General features: G+C 43.2%; 1 protein-coding gene across 3 annotated transcripts in view; it reads left to right on the forward strand.

Annotated features, from left to right (window-relative positions):
* B4GALNT3 (beta-1,4-N-acetyl-galactosaminyltransferase 3) overlaps positions 1-17,891 on the forward strand; it is a 125,515-nt gene that overhangs the window by 59,196 nt on the left and 48,428 nt on the right. For all 3 annotated transcript variants that reach the window (XM_053251494.1, XM_053251496.1, XM_053251495.1), the window contains exons 2-3: positions 12,631-12,734; positions 15,158-15,226. In XM_053251494.1, the coding sequence (XP_053107469.1) occupies positions 12,631-12,734; positions 15,158-15,226 (173 nt within the window). The remainder of the gene's footprint in view (positions 1-12,630; positions 12,735-15,157; positions 15,227-17,891) is intronic.

Consider the following 17,891-nt stretch of genomic DNA (forward strand, 5'->3'; position numbering starts at 1 on the left):
TTTTTTTAGGTCCAACAGTGCAGGCGCCAAACTGATCAGGGAGTGGAGGGGGGAGGCTTTCCCTTTTCCCTCTAGCGCCAAAGCAAGAACATTAAAAAACATTCAAAAGCTTCACAATAAAAATAGAGCCGCATCTAGAGAGAACTGCAGACAAAACCCCTGTCACTAACAGCCTTCTGGAATAAGTAAGTTTTGACTGCATGTTTAAAAGCAGCAAAACTGGGAATCTGCGAGCGAGTGAGCTGAGGTGTTTTTTGTTTTTGTTACGGTGCACGCCGTGGTGGTTTTCGGATTTTGGAGCATTTCAGATGTCCGGATAAGGGATACTCAACCTGTATTGGCTGAGACAGGACTTGGATGCCATTGTTTTCTTTGCCTTTGAATTAAAGGCCTCAGCTGCTAATAAGAAGTGATGGAAAAATTCAGGACTAGCATAGCTGTGACTGGGCAGTAATGTGACCTCCTCCACACAAAAAGCAGTAGAAGCAAAGACAGGAGTTCATGCTCTTTCTCATTTCTTGTGAAAGTTTATGTGTGTGCGCGCACACACACATATAAAACCAGAATGCATGCACACGCACACGTAAAACCCGAGTTGTCCCCGTATTGCAGATGGGGAGACAGCTGTTGCTGAGAGAGTGGCTTATGGCAGCCTTGCAGTATAACCCAGTATTTTAATTTCCCTGTTGTTAAGTGGGGTGGTCCAGTATGGATCTCCATGATATCCACATATCAGAGGTGGGCAGAAATGGATAAATAAATCTTGTAAGAACTGTTGCCATTTCAGTCTTTATTGGCAAAACTTCATATCAACAGGGATCAGGTGACATAAGGTGAATAGGGTTACTCCTAGCCCTATAAAGCTGCTGACAGTGGCAGTGTGAGCAGCTCTTTATCTGATCAATCCTGCTGAATCCCAGACTGCTAGCTCTGATACTGGCAGCCATTGGTATCTTCTTCCATTCCTGTTCCTGTCTTTCCACCATCTTGCAGTAGTGGAAGACAGGAAGAGGAATGGAAGAAGATATCAATGGTATATCTATCTATCTATATTTATTTATTTATTTATTGTTAAATTTATATACCGCCTTTCATTAAAGCAATCCCAAGGTAGTTTACAGCAAAAAATTTAAACACAAGATGGTAAAAAAGACACAATTAAAATATTAAGTGGAAAAAATATTAAACAAATCTGATTAAAAATTTAAAACAAAAGCATAAAAGCAATACAGACTATAAAGAGCAGCAGCAGGGAATCAAATAAATGCCTGGGCAAAAAGCCAAGATTTTACACTTTTTCTAAAAGCTGTGATGGAGACCGAGGAGCGAATAGCCACCGGGAGAGCATTCCAAAGTCTGGGGGCAGCAACAGAGAAGGCCCTGTCCCGCATGCACGACAACCGAGCCTCCCTCATTGTCGGCACCCAGAGCAGATCCCCTTCAGATGACCTCGTCAAGTGGGCAGCAACCCTTGGGAGCAGGCGGTCCCTCAGGTATCCCGGGCCCAAACCGTTAAGGGCTTTAAAAGGTTGCACTGAGAGTGACCTTGGACCACTTGCTATTTCTCAGTGCAAACAACCTTGCAAGCCTTTAGAAGTGTCTGCTGAGCTATAAAGCAATAAAGGTTTGCTTTTTTTTTCATAAACTCCTTGCCCTGTGATGTAACAACCAACTGTAAAAACTGCCTCCAGGCAACAAAATAAGGAACCAAGTCAGTCTATATATTTTTTATTTTTTATTTTAACCCATAAATTACTAACATAGGTATGTGTAGATAGGTGGGCTAGTAAATTTTGATTAGGATACTAGCTTTTGTGGGGTTGGTTTCTAGACATTGGCTGACATCCAAAGGAACCTTCCATTAACACACTAGGAAGATGCAATGGGATGAGGGAGAGCTTCCCCACTTCTGCTCTGACTGTCCAGCCTGGGGTGTGCAGCAGAGAGGAGCAAATTTTGATGATTTGCTCTGGTTCCGGAAGCATCTTGTGCCACCCAAAAATGTGTCTTTGAAGGCTGCATGTCCGTCAGGGACACATTTTCAGGTGACACTGGGCACACGGAGCAGTGCACACAGAGTCAAAAATTGCTCCCTTCTGCTGCACATTCTGAGGCTGTGTGGTCCCAACACAACTAGGGAAGCTCTCCCTCTTCCTGGTACATCTTCCTCTCATGCTACCAGAAGGCTATTTGAGATGGCAACTATTTGATACCACGTAGTTATGGACACTAGCATACTGATGTAAGAAGAATCCAGTCACTTCCTTTGAAGCAATAGATGAATATTCCCAAGAGTTTGGAAGCAGATTTTCCTCTTGCCTGCTGGGCCTGGTAAATGTGCTGCCATACAAAACATGATTGCATCTATTATATTGCCAACCTGAAGCTTGATAGCTAATTATATGGTTTTTCCCCAAATATCTTAATTTGCACTTGCTCAAATCAAATAACTACTCTTAAATGGTAGTGACTTTAGTTTCTCTTGTGTTGATAGAATCCATTGTATGTGATGGCCCTAGCATAACAGCCATGGTTCTTGAAGACTGATCTTGTGTCTTAATCAGATCTGAATTAAGAGAGACACCTTTGTGCTGAATTTGGTTTTTCCTATCTAGCGATGCTAGATACTGAATCAGTTGCATGCAGTTGTTGAGTTGTAAGTTGAGTGATACAAATTTTTCCTCTTGTCAATCTATTTTGTCACCCAAGCCAAGGCAATCATGTGTTGGGGTTAGCCCATTTAATCTGAGATTCCATATGTTACCAGTATTATGTGACCATTATGTGACCACTATTAACATGAACATAGGTAAACAAATTTTGGGCAGCTACTACACTGTACAAATACATTGACACTTAATAAAGAACAAGCCAAATCATAAGCAAAATAAATCAGCTCTTTTACAGGAATATAGGCTCACCTATTTCTTCCTTTCTCTGCTTCTCTTTGCATTCTTGTTCTTCTACAACCACCAATGTAATTCCTTATTCAGGAACAATTAAGTACTGTATTTCCTGGAATCTAAGACATGTTTCCCCCCAGCTCTTTCCTTTTTAAAATATTGAGGGGGGTGGGTCATCTTAGATTCAGATTCCCCTTTCTTTTGGATAAATACAGGTATAACCTATATTTAGCCTCTGACAATATTCACACAATCAAAAACTGTGTTCTACCTGGATTTGGCAGCTGTATGTGCTTCCAGTTTTCGGTTGTGTGGAAGCAAGGTAGGAGGAAGCTTCCACACAATCGAAAATTGGAAGCACAGACAGCTCCCAAACCTGGGTAAAGCACAGTTCTCTCTGGTGGCAGCGACTACATAGATTTCGAAAGAAATGTACTGGAGCATGGGTGTTTTGAGTCTAAAGTTCCACTCTGTTCTATCACAGAGGCAATGAACTGGCTGATCAGGATGGCAACTCAATTTGTCCTTGGGCATTCAGGGATTTCATTTAGTGATTTTATCCCCAGCTGTAGTAACAGTGGAACGTACTGCGGGAGGACCAGAAGACCAGTAAATTCTTTGAGCTCAAAGCACTACACCAATCATGGTTGAGTATCTGCAAGAACTGCAAGCAGAAAGTTGTTGCTCAATTAAGAATTGGCCCTATGCCTTGTTTGATTGATTGATTGTATTATGGTAATACAAACAGTGATTGTGTTACCATCACCGTTAAACATGCGTTGCTTGAGTGTCCATGTTTGTTTATTTTTTAATACTCACTGAACTTTTCTGCAACCTGATCAGCAACATGCCGGCCTTGCTTTGTTGCTGGATCAAGCATTAACTTGAGTGCTTGCTTCATTTCTTTTTTTAAAAAATTGACTGGCTGTCCACTTTTTAAAGAATTTTGGAAATACAGGGACCTGGTTGCTGATGGAATAGAGTTCTTTTGCATGAATGGAGGAAAACAAAAATGAATGCTGGCAACATACTCTTGTATTATGGCCGTTATTGCATTATGGCCTGGATGCCACTGTGGTTAAAAGTTTAATCTACCTGCCCTCTTCTGTCTTCTCCTAATGTATCAGATTGGTGACTTCAGGGACACACTGGGAAGGGAGCCAGCATTAATTACAGGATTAGGTGGAAAAGTAAATATTCCAATAAGAGCAGCACCAGGTGTTTGACAGAACACATTGATTGCTTAATGGTTTCATCCAGCGCTGTTCACCATAGCTCTTTGGCTTAAACTCTGTGCACCACATCTGCTCTTAGTAAACAGGCAAGTGATCCTTCACATTATTTATATGGATACAAAACATCTGTGCAGCTATTACTCTGCTTCATCCTGTGGTCTGCTAGACTGCCAACCTTTATACTTGTCTAGTAAACACAACGGACTCACACTATCCAGTTGCAGTAGGGTGGCTCATTTCTTTGCTAGGGCTATTGGAGTTTGCCTGCTCAGCATGTTGGTTATCAGTACTATATGCTGGATCTTTTTCTCTGGGTCAGTTCTGATGATGATTTACTTCCAAATTATGGTTTATAGCAGGGGTAGGCAATACGTGGCTCTCCAGGTATTGCTGAACTACAACTCCCATCATCCCCAGCTGTAATAAATTGTGGCTGAGGGTGATGGAAGCTGTAGTTTGATGACTTCTGGAGAGGCACATGTTGTCTGCCCTTGGTTTGTGGGATGCTTTTGTGGAGACAGTAACATTGGCAAGTCAGCCGGCCTTTACAGGGGAAAGAGAAATCAGAAATCTACTAGCTACTGTATTTTCCCTTCTAGCTGTCCTGCTACTCTTTGACCTTGGGAAGCAGTGTGAACCACCCACAGAGCCTCACCTTACTCTTCTGTAATGCCAGGTCAATCCAGAATAAATCAGAAATCATCCATGATCTGATTATGGATGAATGGGCTGACCTCATGGGCAGGGAGATGGAGTGGCTGTGGTTTATAAGAACAACATCTCCCTTATAAAGATCTCTGTCAAAATGTCTGACCATATTGAATGTGTGTACTTAAGTTTGGGGACCAGGAATAGACTGGGACTTCTGTTGGTGTACTGATCACCCCACTGCCCCAAAGAGTCCCTAACTGAGCTGATGGGCTTGGGCTTGGGCTTGTCGGAGTCCCCCAGGCTTATGGTGGCGGGGGGACTTCAATGTTCACTGTGAGACTAATTTGTCCAGGGCTGCTCAGGAGTTAAAAATGGCCATGACTATGGACCTATGCTAAGCGGTCTCAGGATCGATGCATTTTGCTGGTAACATGCTTGATCTGGTCTTTTACTTTGATCAAGATGGTTTTCTGTGGGTGGGGACTCCTGTGATTTCCCCATTGTCATAGACAGACCACCATCTGTTTAAGGTTGGACTCACAACCATGTCCTACCTCTGCAGGGGTGAGAGGCCTATTAGGGTTGTCCAACCAAGAAGGTTATTGGATCCAATAGGATTCCAGGACGCTTTGGAAGGATTTAGTGTTGGCTCTGCTGGTGATCCTGCTGATGCCCTGCTGGAGAATTGAACAGCAAACTCACCAGGGCAGTAGACATGATTGCTCCTAAATGTCCTCTTTGACTCACTTCAAATCTAGCCCCTTGATAGAACTACAGGGGCTGAAGCAGCAGCAAGGTAGACTACTGGAGTAGAGGTGTGCACAGACTGATTTTAGTGGCTCGGTTCAAATTTGGACCAGATTAGAACCGAACTGCTGGTCCGTGGACAGGGTCAGTAGGACCAGTCAGCATCATCAGGAGAAGGCATTATCTCCCTAAAAGCCTGCCTGGAGGCAGTGATAAGCTGGATGAGGGATAACAGAATCCAGATAAGACTGAGGTACTTACTGTGTGGGGTTGGAACTCAGGAGGTGATTTTGATCTGCCGGTTCTGAATGGGGTCACACTTCCCCAGAAGGAACAGGTACAAGCAGTCTGGAGGTGCTTCTGGATCCAAGCCTCTCCCTTGAGTCCCAGGTTGAGGTGGTGACCAGAGATGCTTTCTATCAACTTCAGCGGATATGTCAGCTGCGTCTGTTTCTTGAGATAAACTACATCAGAACAGTGGTACATATGCTGGTGACCTCCAGACTTGACTACTGCAATTGAGTTGACTCTATGTGGGGCTGTTTTTGTACATATTCCGGGAACTACAGTTCGTACAAAATGCGGCGGCCAGGTTGGTCTCTGGGTCATCTCGGAGAGACCATAGTACTCCTATACTAAAAGAGCTACACTGGCTACCAGTAAGCTTCCAAGCAATATACAAGGTTATAACCCATAAAGGTTATAACCCATAAAGCCTTAAACAGCTTAGGCCCTGAGCATTTAAGAGAACATCTTCTTTGCCATGAACCCCACTGCCCATTGAGATCATCTGGAGAGGTCCATCTGCAGTTGCCACTGGCTCGTCTGGTGGCTACGCGGGGGTGAGCCTTTTCTGTTGCCACCCCGAGGCTCTGGAATGCACTCTCTGCTGAAATAAGAGCCTCCCCATCTCTGAAAACCATTGTAAGTCTCCCCCCCCCCGCGTTTTAACTGGACTGTGGTTTTAAATTGTTTTAAGTTCTTCATTTGTAATCTGTTTGATGTTGTAAATCGCCCAGAGATTGAAGTTTGGGGCAGTCTACAAATTTGAAATGGAATGAAATTTGAATGAATGAATCAATCAATCAATCAATCAATCAATCAATCAATCAATTTATATTACAGTAATAGAAAAGAAGGAAGGAAGGAAGAAATGTTAATATGTTACACTGGATGTTTCATTGCACAGCCGCCTGTCTTATGAGATTTGTGTTGCAGCTGTAACCCAGAAGATCCTCGGGCAGCTGTGCAAAAGATACTGTACTATGCAACTTTTACTCATACTTCCTGCCACATTGAAACAGGAACAGCAGTATGCATGTAAACATGTACTGGTGAATTACTGTATTTGTGGGAAATGTTCCACTATTTACTTTTCTGTCTTGTCTGACAGAATACCCCATGCCAATGCTACCTTTAAGTTTTGGTTTACTTTCCTAGCTCATGGGGACTGTATTCTGATAAGAAGGGGAGTGTTTTTGAAGTGAAAGAAAAGATAGATAGATATAGATTAGATATAGATGATGATGATGATGATAATAATAATACAGGTACTAAGAACAAATGCAATATAAGCAAAAGTAGAAAAATCAACAAACAGCAAGTTCCGCCTATGTAAAGAAGAAGATGAAACAATGGATCACCTAATCAGCTGTTGTAAAAGGATCGCACAGACGGACTACAAACAAAGGCATGACAAGGTAGCAGGGATGATACACTGGAACATCTGCAAAAAATACAAGTTACCTGTTGCCAAAAATTGGCGGGAGCATAAAATTGAAAACATTGTAGAAAATGAAGATGCAAAAATAATATGGGATTTTCAACTACAAACAGACGAACATCTGCCACAGAATACACCAGATATAACTGTAGTCGAGAAGAAAGAAAAAAAAAGTCAAAATAATCGACATAGCAATACCAGGGGATAGCAGAATAGAAGAAAAAGAAATAGAAAAAATCACCAAATACAAAAATCTACAAATTGAAATTGAAAGGCTGTGGCAGAAGAAGACCAAAATAATCCCAGTAGTAATTGGCGCCCTGGGTGCAATTCCAAAACCACTTGAAGAGCACCTCAACACCATAGGGGCCACAGAAATCACCACCAGCCAGTTACAAAAAGCAACTTTACTGGGAACAACCTATATTTTGCAATGATATCTATAAGAATAACAACAACATTATTGATAACAACATTCTGGCATCCCCAGTCCTTGGGAAGGACTCGATGTCTGGATAAAACAAACCAGTCAATAACACCTGTCTGGCTGTGTAAACAATAGGGGTGTGCACGGAACCACAAAACTGCAGTCTGGCACTGGGGTGGGGGGTAGCTTTAAGAGCGGTGGGAGGGTTTACTTACCCCTCCCGCCGCTTTCTCGCTCTGGCGCCGTAATTGTAGGAGTAATTGGGGCGGCAGGATACCTCCCTGCCACCCCTTCCCCGCTGTCGCTGTAAAAAACTCCCAGGAGCCCTTTGCGTGCGCGCACGTCACAGAGATGTGAAGCGCGCACACAATGTGTGTGCGCGCAAAGGACTCCTGAGAGTTTTTTACAGCGACAGCAGGGAAGGGGCGGCAGGGAGGTATCCTGCCGTCCCAATTACTCCTACAATTACAGCGCCAGAGCGGGAAAGCGGCGGGAGGGCGCTGCTCTTAAAGCTACCCCCCCACCCGAACCAGACTGCCCAGGTCCAGTCCAGTCCGGAGGCCTTTACAATGGCCTCTGGACCAGTCCGGGCCCATCCCTAGTAAACAAGATGATGATGATAATTTTTGAAATGCAGTTTTTGAAAACTGGCAAATGGGATAGTATCCGGACAGGTGGTTGGCCTACTGTAAAACAGCCTCCTTGACTCTTCTGTCACCAGCTTATAGGGAAACCCCACCTAAGGGGTTCTGTCAGGTAGGCATCCTTGTTCATGCTAGAGTGGCCAGATGCGAAGGACAGCAGAGTTCTCTACATGTTTTTGGTGTACCAAAGAGGGAGTATCAGTAAGCACAGCATTTTCACAAGCTTCAGTGTCAAAACTCCCTCTTCTGGACAATTATTAAAAATATAGGAGTCCTTTTGCACTTTGTATCTTGTCTCTCAAGTTCTTTCTGTGGCTTATGGAGAAAAGAGCTTCTACAAGTTAAGTTGAAATTTTGTAGATCTGGTCTCTCAACCCTGATGGACCGAAAGAAGCTCCAAGGTATTGAAGCTTCCCCCTCTCATTTTAATTAAGCTTCATTGTGCAGTTTCAGGCACAAAGCTGCTCATAAATCAGTGAGCTGGCATTGTAACACACCTGAAAGCCATTTAGTAGGAACATTTTGCCTCAAGTTTTTGCTGTTGTGCATTTTTATCACTTCTTATTTCTGAGGCAAACAGATTTAGTACCTCCCAACAAGCTGGTAGTCTGCTTAGGTGGACTTCAGAGTTAGCATCCAGGAAAGCAAGTAGACGAGCTTAAGCTGTCAAAACCAGTGCTAGAAGGGATTTATATTATGGCATGTTCGTACAACACGAGAGAGAAAAAGCACTATCACGCTTTGAAGACTAGGAACCTTTCTGGACTAAATTAGATGCCTGCCTTCTAGATGTCATTTCTGTTGTGAAGCTATTGTTGATCTGAGAAAATGTGAAATGATTGTTTTCCCTACCCCAGCTCTTGAACTTGAAATTTATGCATATTTTCATATGCATATTTAGTCAGAAGCAAGTCCCACTGGACTGGTTCAGACAATCCAGCAAACTGTGGTTTGTTGGGATGACAACGACGAATATTTATAGACTGCTCTTCAACCAAAGTTCTCAAAGCGGTTTACATAGACAAATAAATAATACACAAATAGGATGGTATCCAGTCCCCAAAGGGCTCACAATCTAAAAAGAAACATAAGGCGGATACCAGCAACAGCCACTGGAGGGATGCTGTGCTAGGATTGGATAGGACAGGAATGTAACTCAAGTCCCCTTGAGTGTTGCCGCCTCCTCCACTCATCACCTCTGCTTGCATGTTGCCAACCTATTTGTTAGTTTAAACAACAGGTCCCTTCAACCAAGAGCTGCTGTTTAACTGAGGTTTCTTCAGGTTCTGACATCGCATGGAGAGCTGTTGCTTAAACTAACCAGGTTGTTGACATCAGAGCTCTGTACCAGATCCATAGTTTATTGGCTTTTGTGAACCAGCTCACTGTGTTCTGTGGCATTTCCTCCTAGGTTAGTGCACATACAATTATTGTCATCAGTTCCTACTGGATTCAAAGATACAATCCTCTCCACATACATATATAATTTTATAATAATTTTAATTATTATAATGTTGGCAGGTGGTGACCAGTGAGATGGCCACCTTACTTGTGCCATCCCATATATGGACTGCCCTCCCTAGAGAGGGCCTGTTTCAAGCTTAGTATCTTGTTTTAATACCGAATATTATTGTACTTGATTGTTTTAATGTGCCACCCTGAGAACTTTGTACTGAAGGACTGCTTAAAGGGTTATTAACCAAATAAATAAACTTTGGGAGGAATTGGTCCCCAAAACATGGGTTTTGAAGGGATCGTGCATCCCTACTCACTGTTGCATGCTTGACTAGAAGGATGTGTGTTCTTGCTGTTCCCAGGAATTCATCTAGAGCAATTCTGATAATTCAGCAAAGGGTATAGAGCATTGAAAGCAAGATTAAGGCAAGTCTGAGTTGTCAAGTTGTCTGAGATGCATGGCAGGAAAATCACTTTCCTTGAATTGGCCACTTTCTTTCCAGTAAAAGGAAAGTTGCTGCTGAATATTTTCTGGTTAGCCTATTTAGTGATTGTAATAGCCTTTATAGCTGGATGATCTTAGGAACATAGGAAGCTGCCATATACTGAATCAGACCATTGGTCTATCTAGCTCAGTGTTGTTTTCACAGACTGGCAGCAGCTTCTCCAAGGTTGCAGGCAGGAATCTCTCTCAGCCCTATCTTGGAGAAGCAAGGGGAGGAACTTGAAACATTCAGCCCTTACCAGAGCGGCTCCATCGACTGAGGGGAATATCTTCCAGTGCTCACACTTCTAGTCTCCCATTCATATGCAACCAGGGTGGACCCTGCTTAGCCAAGGGGACAAGTCATGCTTGCTACCACAAGACCAGCTCTCCTCTTATCTTATCCAACATAGTATTTGAAACTAGCACTAAATTTGAAAGGTGCTTTAAGGTCCCTCCAGGACAGGTTTGAGGACCAGGAATGAGTCCAATAGTGGGATCTCCTGCTGAATTTTGGTGGGTCCCCTACCAGTGTTCCCTCTATTATTATTATTTTAAAATCTGGGTGCAGAATGAGTGGTTTTCCAGGCAGCAGTATCAAGGCAATGTGTGTGCACATGCATTCAGAGTGGGGCCTTCCTGATTCAATCTGAGTTGGGTCTAAAATCAATGGAGCAGACGTCAAAAAAACTTGTGCGTGCAAGGTTTTTTGATAAAATTAAATAAGATAAGACGCACTAAAATAAAATAAGACATACACCATGCCATGCCACCTCAACACCAAAATTCATCAGTTATCACTGAACGTTGCCCCCACCAACCATTATATCTGTGGGCTCCTTTGATGGATGATAATCTGATTTTACAAATTAGGATAAATGTAGCATTTAGATATTGCTCAGGATCTGGATGGGGCTTTTCCATGTTCCAACACTCTGTACCATCTACTCCTATATACTTATGCATGACTGTCCTGAACTTACTACAGTTGTAGAAAAGGCAGTTTAGAGCAGTGTATGCCTTTTTCTAAATGGGTAATCTGTAGGTTTTGTAGCATTTGGAGGACAAAACACTTTGAATGACATGTCACAAAAAGGACTTGCTACAAAGGTCACACTTTAGCTTCATGGGTGTGAGCTGTAGGACTTCACTGGGGAAATGGTAGGGGCCACCTTGTCCTATGTTAGGATTCCTGTAGTTTCATGTTGTTTTGACATGTTGCAGAGCAGAGGGAGAATCATTAGTTCTGAGGCTCCAATCCTATTTACTTTGAGGCTCCAATTCTATATACTCTTACTGTGGAGTAAGCCCCATCCAAACAATGGGACAAATGAGTACACATGCACTAGGCTTCACGTCACTCATAAAAACATAAGAACAGTTCTGCTGGATCAGGCCCATGGCCCATCTAGTCCAGCATCCTGTTTCACACAGTGGTCCACCAGATGCCGCAGGAAACCTACAGGCAGGAGTTGAGGGCATGCCCTCTCTCCTGCTGTTACTCCCCTGCAACTAGTATTCAGAGGCACCCTGCCTCTGAGGCTGGAGGTGGCCTATAGCCCTCCAACTAGTAGCCGTTGATAGACCTCTCCTCCATGAAGTTATCCAAACCCCTCTTAAAGCCATCCAATCTAGTAGCCAACACCACATCTTATGGCAGAGAATTCCACAAGTTGAGTATGTGTTGTGTGAAAAAGTACTTCTGTTTGTTGGATTTAATTTCTTGGCAACCAATTTCATGGGATGACCCCTGGTTCCAGTGTTTTGTCACAGAGAGAGAAATTTCTCTCTATCCACTTTCTCTATACCATGCATGATTTTATAGACTTCTATCATGTCTCCCCACAGTCATCTTTTTTTCTAAACTAAAAAGCCACAGGTGTAGCCTTGCCTGATAAGGAGGGTGCTCTAGGCTCCTGATCATCTTGGTTGCCCCCTTCTGCACCTTTTCCAGTTCTGCAGTGTGATTTTTTAGATGTGGTGACCAGAATTGTATGTAGTACTCCAGGTGTGGCTGCACTATAATTTTGTAGAAGGGCATTATAATATTAGTAGTTTTATTTCCAATCCCCTTCCTAATGATCCCTAGCATTGAATTGGCCTTTTTCACAGCTGCCGCACATTGAGTCAACACTTTCAACGAGCTGTCCACCACCACCCTAAGATCCCTCTCCTGGTCAGTCACTGACAGCTCAGATCGCATCAGCATATACTTGAAATTGGGATTTTTCGTCTCATTGTGCATCACTTTACACTTGCCAGCATTGAACTCAAAGGACTGTAATACTTCCATAATGACTGAGTTGATTTTGTTCTTGTAATGTGAACATTTTATTCTTTATATCTTTCTCCTTTGTGCAGGATATGGAAGCTGGGGTGAACTGGCCAGAGCTCTGAGAAACCAGGACAAACCCATAGTGGACCCAAGCCTTCAGTTTTATCTGCCTCAAAAACCAGAACATCAGGTAAAGAGACCCCAAGCATTTTCTAAATACAGGAGAACCTCCGTATTCGCAGGGGTTCAGTTCTCCTCTGCTACCACAGATATGGAAGCTGTGAATACAGAGGCATTGGGGCAATAGGATTCTAGGGGTTAGGTTCCTGGAGGTCAGGAAAATGTTTTTAAAAGGCGGGGGAGAGAAATGGCCCTTAAAATGCGGGGGGAAGTGATTTACCATGATCCGTGGGTCCCCGGCAGCACAGCAATGCCCCGCAATAGCAAAAAATCAGCTGAAAATTATGTTTTTTTCCTGGTTTTTTTCCTTCATTTTGAGGCTCCTGATCTCAAAATGGTGGCTGGAAATGACCTCCGAGATCCTGAATTATTACACAAAGACGTAGATTAAAACATGAGTTATTTTTAGACTAAATAGCTTCGGCCTGAATATGGTAGGGACCACTGCCTCTCTGGCTCCTATTACAATAGCTGAGGACTCTTTCTTAATGGTACAGTCTATGGGTCAGTTTCAGACAGAAAGAATGCAGACAGGCATCTTCTATGGTTGCCCAGCCCAGTTATGGGTAAGAACTCCCTGCAGCTGCAGGACTTGCAAAAGCCAAGCTGCAGCTCTTTCAGAAAGCAGTGTAAGGCCTACCTATATGAGCTGAATTTCGAGGCCCATGATTGAGTTTGAAAAGGTGAAGACATTTCAATGAAACTTAATCTGATGGAATGCTCTACCGTATTTTGTTGAAGAGTTTTCATTTTGCTTTGTCGTCTGTGCCAAGCCTTTGGTAAAGGCAGGCTATGAATCAAAATGAATCATCTCATTCCTTCCTTTGTTTTATTTTTCTCTTCTCTTATCTGCCTGAAAATGTGGGAAATGGAGAAGGAAAAACTGATAATTTGGGTTAGCCACTGGCAGTTGAGGCAGCTCCTCTCAGGGCTGAAGTTGGCTCAGGGGGTGCCAGATGTACAGAAGAGCCACCAGCTGTAAGCAACAGGCCCAGGTTCAAGATCTATCCTCTCTGACAGAGGACATCAGGGGAGAATAAGCAGGGCTGAGGAATCTGATTTAGCTCTCACTATTTTCTCAAAATACAAATGCGAATATGGCAAAGATTTATATACCGTTTTTCAACAACAGTTCCCAAAGTGGTTTACATAGATATAAACAAATAAATAAAAGACAGAAGTTTTCATCCTTGTCTGCCTGCCTATATATCTGTCTGTCTGTCTATCTCGTAATCTGAGATCATTGCTGTCCTTCAGTAAAGCCCTTAAAACGTACTTATTTGGCCTGGCCTTCCAGAGTTTTAAATGATTAATTGTTTTAAACTGTTTTAAATTGTTGCCCTGATTTTCAGGGCTTTTAGCTGTTTTATTGGTTTTATTGTGTTTTAATAGTTTGATTTTAATTGTTAATTTGTTTTTAATTGTTTTTATCATGTTGTGAACCGCCCTGAGCCGTATCGGAAGGGCGGTATATAAATCTAATTAATAATAATAAAATAATAATAATATCTGTCTGTCTATCTTCACTAAGCTTGTAGAGATGTGCACAAATGACTAGTTCATGGGCTGGCAGGGTGGGGAGAGGTTCCCATAAAAAGCCGGTACGGAGCTCCTGACCTGCTTTTCCCTGCCTCGCCACTTTTCTGGGTGCAGTGCCTGGAAAAGTGGGGTGGAGCAGGTAAAGAGCTCCTTACCAGCTCCTTAAGGGAACCGCTCCCCGCCCCGCGGAGCCGGCTCGGATGCCAGTGCCCAAGACAGTTCAGCACTCCCCAGAGGAGGCACCGAACTGGCTCGTGCACATCCCCCATAAGTTTTTTTGAACTCCCGAGAGTAAAGTTACCACAGCTTGTTTCCCCATCTGTGAACATTTAGGGTGAGCTTTTGAAAAGATCTGCTCTGGAAGTAATATTTTGGGTTGGTTTTTAAAATTAGCTTGATAGCAAGCATCTAATTGATGCAGTTATATTCAGTGTTCCCTCTATTAGGGATTCCCAGATGTTATTGACTACAACTCCCATAATCCCCAAGCAAAGGCTATTGTAGCTGGGGATGCTGGGAGTTGTAAACAACATCTGGGAATCCCTGTTAGAGGGAACACTGGTTATATTCTGCTGCAAACATGTATGTGTGCGTATGTGCTGCTTTTATGTGTGCACTTCCAAAAGCCTGTGAACCAGTGTTCTCTCTAATTTTTTTGATCAGTGTGCAGAATGAGTTTTGTTCTGGGCGGCAGTATCAAGGCAGTGTGTGAGCATCTGCATTCAGAATGGGGCCTTCCTGATTCAACCTGAGCGGGATCTAAAATTAACTGAGCGGACGTCCAAAAATTTGTGAGCACATGTTCACGCCTTAGAGGGACCACTGCTGTGAACCATTAGGTATATTTTTGTTAACTACAAGGAAGATCTTGTTGTTTTCTCTATTTGGATTCAGGACCAAGTGCACCAAAGAGACAGGAGCAATTCTACAAGGTTGGACAACTCTGCCCCCTGGAGGCCTGAGGTTGGTATTCAATAAAATGCCTTACAGCTAGAAGGTTGTAATGGGAGACCTCTTCAGAAATATGTGAATGAAACTGTCCATTGAAGGTCCTAGTGGCTAAGCTGTCTATTTTTGCAGGGATGCTGGTGGTGATCTGTTTTTGTTGTGTTTTAATTATTTGGTTTTAAAGTGAGCTTTGCCATTCAAATGGATCTGTTGCTTGTGCCTGCGAAATGTAAAGTTAAGCTTTTGTTTCTTGATTTGGCAAGCTTATGATAATTAAAATTTCAGAAATCAAGGCTAATGCAATCACAATTGGCATTTGTCTGTGCACAGACCCCTAGCAATGTTGCTACTCATGTTCCCACTACAGAGAAAGCTTTGTGATTCAAGATTCTTTTCGGCTGCGCTATATTTCCTGTGGCTAGTAAAGAAGCCAGGAAGGAAATAGTGGGTGCTTATATACTCACCTTAAGTGGCGCAGCAGGGAAATGCTTGACTAACAAGCAGAAGGTTGCCAGTTCGAATCCCCACTGGTACTATATCAGGCAGCAGCGATATAGGAAGATGCTGAAAGGCAACATCTCATACTGCGCGGGAGGAGGCAATGGTAAACCCCTCCTGTCTTCTACCAAAGAAAACCACAGGGCTCTGTGGGCACTTGGAGTCAAAATCGACTTGTCGGCACACTTTACCTTTATATCCTCACATGTTAAGAAGCCAGGCTTTGTTTCAACAGAAGGTATGTGTTTCTAGCAAACCTGAGCAATAAAGAGATTTCCACATGATTTGCAATAAGAAAGCACCTTTTTCAAGAAAAGAAGTTTGGCATTTCTCCCTCCAAGCAGTGTGTTAAGAATGGGAAACCTTGACACATTAACACGTGGAGTGAAAACATCTTTGAAGTTAGAGCAGTCAGTGGGAATCAGTACTGTAGTAAAGCTTCAGACTCTTCTATAGTCCTTTTCCTATCATCCTATTCATACATTTTCTTATTGAGTGAAGTGGGAGGATAGTGCATCAGTGACAGAAGCTATTGCTTGATCCTAAATATTCTTTCCATAAGTCCTGGGTGCATCTTCTGTTGATGGAATATTGCCACTGAATGCTCTGTAGGGCATCTCTAAGGTGTGATGAGAGGTCTTAGTATTGCAATATTGCAGTACTGAGGGCACATACAGTTAAATTACAAGTACTCTGTAGTTCTACCTTGAATCGGGATTTGAATGCTGAATGTCTCTTCCATCCTACTCCTCCAATAGCATGCTGGACAGTACTGAAAGTTACATCCTTTCCTTGTTGGAACATGTATTGCCTTCATTAAAACACTGACATCTCTGTCTCCATTTCACCTTAAGGTGTTGAATTGCTTCTCCTAAGAACAGAAGATGTCTTTGTTGCTATTACGTAATAGATTTGCACAAGTTCAAAGTTTTGCAGAAGGGAGGGAACCTGGTGCAATGAGGAAACAGAAGAGATTTTTAAATATAGCTTTAAAAAAATCACAGAAGCAGTGCAATGTCTCCATTCTTTTCTGGCTCAAATTTACTTTTTGTCTAGTTTATCCTCACCAATATTTGCACATTCTTCAGACTGAATGCAGCTGACTTGCTTCAGAGAGACTGAGCAAACAAATAAAAAAATGAAGCAAAGCTTTTCCTCTCTCTTTATTCCTAGCAATTATGAACTTGAAAAGTCCACCTCTAGCAGGTTGTGAGGGCTACTTCTGACATTCCATTCCTCTGTTGGCATTTTGCAGGGACATGGCTAGAAAATGGCTGCACATGGGTATGTGCTAGGGATGTGCAAACAGTGGGAAGACTGTTTGGGGTCGAACCAAACCACCCCCTGTTCAGACCAACCCTGGACCAGAAACAACCTCCCCCTTTGGGGATTCACAAGCTGTTATTTATTTATTTATTTATTTTCCTCCAAACATACCCCCTTCGGCAGAGTTGTCCAAGGCGGGGGGTGTATGTGTCCTGTGGAGGTTCCCCCTCCCCCCGCCGGCCTCCCTTAGTCAAGAAATCAGCGGTTCAGTCATTCTTAGGCCAGTTTTCGACCTTCCTCCCTGGCACAGTGGCCATTTGGGAGGCCACTGCACCTGTGCAATGGGCCTCTGCATGGTCTGGGCCATGCTATGCCATGCAAAGGCCCATTGCGTAGGTGCGGCAGCCTCCAAAATGGCCACCATGCCGGGGGTAGAACAGCTGAACTCAGACTAAGGGAGGGCCGGTGGGGGGGAGGGAAACCTCTACTGACCCCCTCCCACTGCCTTGGATAGGTTTTTGGGGGAGAATAGCTAAATAATAATAATAATAATAAAAACTCATAGACCCCCTGAATGCGGAGGGGGGGAGTGTTCAAGGTGGTGCCGAACTGAACTGGCTCAGTCTGGTTTGGGTCAAGTTCTGACTCGAACCGGACCAGTCGGTTCTGTGCACACCCCTAGTATGTGCCATGGTAAAGCAGTCTTGCTGAAGCTAAGCAGGCCCAGGTGTAGTCAGTATATCTTGGGAATCCTGTGTGCACTGCCTTGAGCTCCCTGAAGGAAAGGAGGGATGAGAGATAAATATAATAAATAAATTTTGTATTGTGGGAGTGGTTCCATATGAGTCAGATATATGAATGGGAGAGTCCCCCTAGAGCTTTTCCAAGCATGCAATTCAAACTCATTCCAGATTAT

This window comes from Hemicordylus capensis, chromosome 5, assembly GCF_027244095.1.
Source record: "Hemicordylus capensis ecotype Gifberg chromosome 5, rHemCap1.1.pri, whole genome shotgun sequence".
Classification (NCBI taxonomy): Eukaryota; Metazoa; Chordata; class Lepidosauria; order Squamata; family Cordylidae; genus Hemicordylus; species Hemicordylus capensis.